The sequence below is a fragment of the Mus pahari genome, chromosome 3 (genome assembly GCF_900095145.1).
Source record: "Mus pahari chromosome 3, PAHARI_EIJ_v1.1, whole genome shotgun sequence".
Lineage (NCBI taxonomy): Eukaryota > Metazoa > Chordata > Mammalia > Rodentia > Muridae > Mus > Mus pahari.
The window spans coordinates 44,559,190-44,566,265 of record NC_034592.1 but is presented as its reverse complement, the minus strand read 5'-3'; the positions used below and the strand labels follow the sequence as shown (position 1 = coordinate 44,566,265).

The window sequence follows — 7,076 nt, the reverse complement described above, 5'->3', positions numbered from 1 at the left end:
AAAAAAAAAAAAAAGAGCTATCTTTTCAAATAACTCTTCATAGTGATGAAGGAGTTAATTGAGTACATTTAGGTATCATAGGACAGAGCAACAACTTAAGTACTATGTTTACATAAGACAGCATGCTGCTGGGGTCTTCATTTTGAAGAACTTGCTTGGGTGAAGTGACCGTGGGCAGTTTCCTGGGCACAGAATCCTCACCATGGGAAGAAAAGCAGCCCTGACTGGTTTGTGTACAGCTTGAATAAAATCAGCCTGAGATGCGGTGTAAGTGACTGCCAGTTATACAATCTCTGCTATGCTCATAGGAACAGCCTAATCCAGTTCCAGCCCTGGCCCACAAGAGATTTGGTCACAGGACTTAGGACTTCAGCTCATTTCAGAGCCTCTTTGATTTTTAGTTGGTTTAAAAGGGTTCAACTAAGGAACGTTGTAGAGATGTTTAAGGATATAGTTATAGTCACTTCTGTGGCTTTGACAACTATACCGGATCGGAATGGCTTCCATATTTTCTTTCTTTTCTTGAGGCTGAATTTCACAATATAGCCCGGGCTAAACTTGAACTCCTGATTCCCTCACTTCTACCCTCAGGCACTAGGTATGTGCCACTACACTGATTTTCCTGGAATATATTTACAGCACATCTCCTACTGTGTATGTGTGTGTGTGTGTGTGTGTGTGTGTGTGTGTTTCTTAAAGAGGACCCTGAAACTGTATGAGAAAACAAAAACTGGCTCTGCTCCTCATCAAAGGGATTGTCTTGCTTTGGTGGCTGGCTGCTACTTCTGTGTATGGTATCCCAATCACTCATTAGCATTTCCCATTCTCTTCTGGCATCCTCCTGCTGTTTAAGCTCACTGTGGCTATGGTGGTAACAATAGGGGAAAGACAGCACTCTGTATCATCATGCTTACAGATCAAGGTTCAGCTGTCTCTCTAACATCACCACCCAAGTGTTTTTCCTAATTCAAAAAAAAAAAAAGTGTGGGACATTTTGGGAATTCTCTTTGGGACATTGCTGGCCCTATACGACTTTCTGCACACAGAGATACTTTGGTAATGCAAAGAGCAAAAGCCTTTAATGTGACAAATGGAAATAAATGGAATCTTAAAACTGGGGTGGCTTTTGCTTCCAGACTACACTAGAACAGCTATCTTTTTGAGCCTTTGAAAATGTGCCTTCTTCTTCCCCATCAGGAGGGGATTCCATCTTTTCACTTTTCATAGAGTTTAGCTGTGGGTTACTGACTAGAAAAATAATTCCATAAGCAGGGTGGACTTTGCTCATTATAGTCCATGAAAAATGAATTGTTCATCATCTTCTGGACTCGAATGACCACCTCTTTGAGTCGCAGCATAGAAATAACTCCTGCAAAGCAGGTAGATCCCAATGGCAATGGCTGAAACATACAGCACAGCAGACCCCTGAATGGTCAGTGATATTCTTAAAGATGGATTTGTGATATGTTCAAATGTTTTGCCTACATGTGCATCTATGTACTACATGTATGCAGTGCCTGTTGAGGCCAGAAAAGGGCATTGGATCCCCCTTGGAGCTGCAGTTACAGATAGTTTTGTGCTGCCGTGTCAGTGCAGGGAGTTGAGCCCAGGTCCTCTGGAAGAAGAGTCAGTGCTTTTAACTGTGGAGCCATCCCTCTAGCTTCAATGAGTAATATATGACCGGTGCTTAGATTCATAATTTTATGGCTGCACATGAAACAGTAGTTTGGCACTTACAAATGCTAAAGCTTCATTAAGTTAACCGCTAAACAAAACTCCATTGCCTTCCATCAAGCTTTTAGTTTTTCAGGAAGAATCCAGGAAGGCTTCCTTACCTTTGCTGCTGAAGTCATCCACCAGCAGAATCTCCTTTATGAGGTGTGGAGGGGAGCGGTTGAGGACGCTGTGCACGGACCTCAGGAGAGCGGACCACACCTCATCGACGAAGCACATGATGATGCTCGTGGTTGGGAGGTCATTGTGAACTAGTTGCTCTGCACACCTGGGCCAGGATATAAGCACAGTACAAGAGATATGACACTGAGCTCTCAAAGGACATACACACACACACATACACACACACACACACACACACACACACACACAAACACACACACACATTAGCAGTTTTTAGGAGTACCATGTTCATTTTGTCATATGCATGGGCAATAGCATTTGTTGAAAGGACTAACAATGGCAGACATGATGCCGCCTTTGGAGGTAAAACACTGCAGTGAAAAGGATGTTTTTCTTTTTCTTTTCTTTTCTTTTTTTTTTTTTTGTAGGTTAGACTACTTTAATCCTACGACCAAAAAATTAACCTCAATAGCTTATTCTTTCCATGCCTCAATTTTCACATCCGCCAAACAAAGCAATGTTCCTCTTAGAGTTTCAGAGCCCAGTGATCATCATTGAAACCATTTACCATAGTTCCTGGCACAGGCCTTTACTAAACAGTAGCTCTTGCTATCATTATTAAAATTATATACCAGAAGAGAGCTTTCTGTGTTATTTAGTGTCACTAAGTAGTTTATGACTGTATAAATAACCATTCGCCAAATGGCAAAAAAGCTATCTTTCACTCCACTCAGCATATGAAAGTTTTCTTTTTTTTTTTTTTGATACAATGTATATGTACCAAATAATTACATCCTCTCCCACTTCTCTATTTAAAAGTCCCTTGCTGTGATTGCTGCAGAGCAGCCATACTGGAAGTCATTCTGCTGGCAGGGAAAGGATAGCCAGGCTAGGAGGGAGAGCGGGAACAGGTGCTTGGTGGGCTGCACCTGGACAGGGTCTCCTACAGCCTCTGTAGCTCATGGCTCCCTCCTTGTAGCATTTTCTGCCTCTGGCTTGTGCCACTGTTACAGGATAGCTCCTAGTGAGATTGTCCAAATTGTATTTGCCCTTCTACTAACACACGTCCTGTTAGCAAAATAATAATCAGTGGTGCATGTGCATAAATACTTAAGTACTCTGCTTTACTTCAGTATAGAACCCGTGCCTCTTTTCCTTTTTTACAGATGAATGGCCGAAGTCTTGGACAGACTGGCTCTTGGTTATGTTGTTAGTAAGTTCCAGATCTGAAACTGAATCTCTGGTCTAACTTGGCCCTAAAGGTAACCATAGAAGTTTAGATTCCCGGAATAAACATAGCTAGCAGGAGATAGAGCATTTGTGATAACCAGAGGTTCTGTCAAGTATCATGGATCACTTTTGTTAATTTAATGAGTAAGACACAGATAAAAGTAAATGCTATAGTTAAACAATATTTCTTGTTCTTTGTTTATGGTTGTCAATGTATTGTTGTGAACACAATTTAATTCACTATCATGGTAATTGCTTGAGAAGCAATTGTGTAATATATTATCACATACTTCTTTAAATAATGCAAATGAAGCACAAGATGATCAGTGACTCACCCAACATCATTTCCCTGGTTATTACATTCATGGGTATGTAAACTGATGTGGTTTTCATTTCAGTGGTCTATGGTTTTTCTGTATTAATGGAGTTTGGATTTGGAATTAAATAAGCATATGGTTGCATATCAGTTATCCCAAATTACTAGCTTGAAGAAATTGCATAACTTCTTTGAACTTTAATTTGCCAACTACAAAGCGCAGATTAAAAACCTCTTTTGATTAAATATATATCTGATATAGAGCTTGTTCATAAGAAACACAAGGAAACTCACCATGGTCTCTAATTTCAGTCTTTCCCTAAAGTGATTGGTTAACATAATATACAAGAGCCTTGGAGAATCACACCCAACTTCAACTCCAGTAAACAGATGCAGAAAGTTTGCACAGAAATTGAGATTTTGTTTTTGTCATAAACAAAACAAGAGGCAAAAGAATAACTCACAGCTCACCTCTCCACGCATTTGGGAATGTAAGTTCCTACAGTAAAGCTAATTCAGTCTCCTCATAATATGTGATTAAACTTAATAAAATATTATAGGGCTAAAATGAACATGGGCTACATTTTCGGGTTCCGTAAAGTCAAAATAACACATTTCAATCGGATGCCTTAATCTGATTCTAATGTTAATGTGAAATAACAGACTGCCTAAATTAATCTTCTTCTATACAAAGAGCACCTGCATGGAATTTCTGTAAAGTATGAGCGTGCCTGACTATATTTAAGGATTATATTAATTACCTGTGGTTTCTATAACAGCTAAGATTTCTGCTCCGAAGTTTCTCCTAATTTATCTATCTTCCCTTGCATTTCGCTCCGAGGAGAAAGAGGATACCAGGTCACACCTTCAATGCTGTGCTTGCTACATTCCTTAACAAATACCCAAGTTCATCACCTCCAATTTCTGTTCATTTTTATGTGTTATAAGACACAATTAAGTCAAGCTTCTTGCCACTCTGTAACACATATTACCTCTTCTCCAGTTCCCAGTCAGCTGCTCCCAAATCCCTGCAAGCCATCAAGAGAAAGACTTTCCAAGCCAATATTTTTAACAATATCTTTTCATAACAACAGAAATGTACACAAGGGTGATAGGAACCTTCTCTGTCTCAGTTTTTTCCGATCTTCAAAACATCCTTAGCATCCACACTGTTTCTATTGATATCTTCAACATAAACAATCCAGGTGTTTCTATCATGATTGCCCAAATTCCACCAGACTATGCCTTATATTTAATAGTTACAGGTTTTATTATACAAAATTCACCTTTTTGTTATGTAAGGGATTGTTTCAGACTGTGGGAGTTAGGAAGTAAATACATCTTTAAAGGGACATGTCCATCAGTTTGCACCAAGAACTCAACAACTCAAAGTAGAAAATAGCTATTATTTTAGAGGGCAGCATACCTATATGTACTAAATGTGGGACTCCTTCTCCCCCTAACTCAAAAGTAGGTTATAACTTAGACAAATATTAAGTTAGTCATTTACTCTTTTGTTTCTTTCTCTCCTTCTTTTAAAAACCATATTTGGAGCTATTTTTTATGTTTATAATTTTTGCATAAATCCATAAAAATTAGTTGTAATAGTTTTCCATGAATTAATTATTGATAATCAAATTTAGAAAATAATTAGAACAAAGAAAGCCACCAATTGCAGGCTTGTCAAGGATTAATAAAAATTGTAGTTGATTGTATAATCAACAACAGTTGAAGGACAATTGGGTAACAGAAAAAGTAAATTCTGAAATATATTTTCTAAGGGTTTCTAAGATAAGGTTTCAATTCTCAGAAGCTGTGGTGCTGAGCAGAAAAGACTGGAGTCATGAGGCCGTGGTCCACTGAGAAGGGACCGGGTGAGACTATTATTAGAATAATTAGTCCAAGTCAGATGCAGGAACAGTCAGAGTTTTATAGACTATTTTGTAAGAAATCTTTAAAAAAAAAAAAAAGACAGAAAGCTATTTGTGTAATATAGTCATGTGGAATCAAATGTTAGACTGCAGTTGTAACCCCTTCTCCTGTGATGTAACTGAAGTCAAGGTTTCCAGTGGAACAGGTAATTTGCTTTTGCTTTATTGACATAAAGTAACTCAGAATGTTCTGGAATTCAAAGAACTCCCTCCTCGATATACATTTGGAAGACTTTCTTGTGCTTAAAACTGGGCAGTGTTAGGTCATACACTTTTAGAAACTGGATCTTCTATAGCAGTAAACAGCTTAAACATGTGCTAAGTGTATAACAAACCAGGTTTTCTTGTTGTTTATTCACAGGCACAACAGGTCAGAGCAGTCAGCTCTCGGCATTAGTAACACTTAATCCAGACACAAGTAGTGACAGCCATCCAATTTCCTCTAGATTCAATAGGGTGCAGAACCACTTCAAATTATTCTCCACTGACCCAAGTAAAATGAATTATCTTTGTTTCTGATTTGTCAGAGTCTTGATTTCTGATACTTTTACAGGAGATGGAATTGCCTCTGAAGTCTAATCTATGTTCGTGATATTTAGTTTTGTGAACTTTTTTTTTTAAAGATTAAGAACATATGACTGTTTGCTAAATGATCACTTATTACACAAGCTAGGTATTGAGAATCTCCAAGTCCTGTTCTTTGCTTAAAATTACTCAAACTGTTTTGCTTAGGTGAGTCTAGGTTTGGATTGCTCTAGAAGAAATCCAAAGACTACAGATTATGGGGGTGGCGGGGACCCAAATGTGAGGGATTTCACCATCCTGATAGATCGGATGCATAACTTTGTTAAGGAATCTGGATGTGAAAGGACAATGAAGAGCTCACTTTAGCCCTTTGTGGTACCGTCAGGCTGTCTGAGCATCAGCAGGGTGCTTAATCTTCCTAACTTCAGATCATTCGTTTTTTAGGATGAAGACTACATTGTTTGCATCATAGGACAGTGATGCAAGGTTCATGAAACAATGGATATAAAAATACTAGGAAAGCCTCAGGCTGAAAAGCCTGTGTGAGAACTCAAAATATCTCTACCTTGACCCATAGGTTCTGACTCGAAGTACTGGCCAGTCCCTGGCCATATTTAATCTGAATCTACCGAGTGCTCGGCCATTTATCCTGAGAATCCAATGCCGATGGTTTACCCCCTCAGCTTCTGTGTGCCCAGTCCTTGGCCACTTGACTTGATTTGAATGGAGCCTATCCAATAGAGACAGCTTCAAATCAGAACACTGAGGGAATGATAACATTCTTTCATTTCTATGAATTTTTCATTTTATTCCAGCAGAAGCAAAACACATCATGAAGGTCAAATCTCAGTCTTTATGGGTTTGAACAGAAGGTCGAAAGAATATGTTTCAACTTCTATTTGCAATTCAACTCTAGCTTCCATGGGGGCCTTGAGCGCCCTTCATTCTCTACCCTCTGATATCTTCAGGAGCATCAGGAGAATCAAGTGACCAGCTGAGGTATTCTGTCTGGAATTATTTTCTTTCTTAAGGCCTTAAAATTATTTGGGCCTTTTTGCCTCCAGCTGATAAGAGGGTATAGGGATATAAGGATTTTACTTTTGTGATTTGTTCTCTCTCTCTCTCTCTCTCTCTCTCTCTCTCTCTCTCTTACTCTCTCTCTCTCTCTCTCTCTCACACACTTAGGGTAAATGATCCTTGACATTTGGTTAAAATCA

The 7,076-nt window shown here is 38.8% G+C and overlaps 1 protein-coding gene across 1 annotated transcript in view; it reads right to left on the bottom strand.

Moving 5' to 3' along the window:
* Galnt5 (polypeptide N-acetylgalactosaminyltransferase 5) overlaps nucleotides 1-7,076 on the bottom strand; it is a 41,635-nt gene that overhangs the window by 22,833 nt on the left and 11,726 nt on the right. The window contains exon 2 of the mRNA XM_021194385.1: nucleotides 1,836-2,002. Coding sequence (XP_021050044.1) covers nucleotides 1,836-2,002 — 167 coding nt within the window. The remainder of the gene's footprint in view (nucleotides 1-1,835; nucleotides 2,003-7,076) is intronic.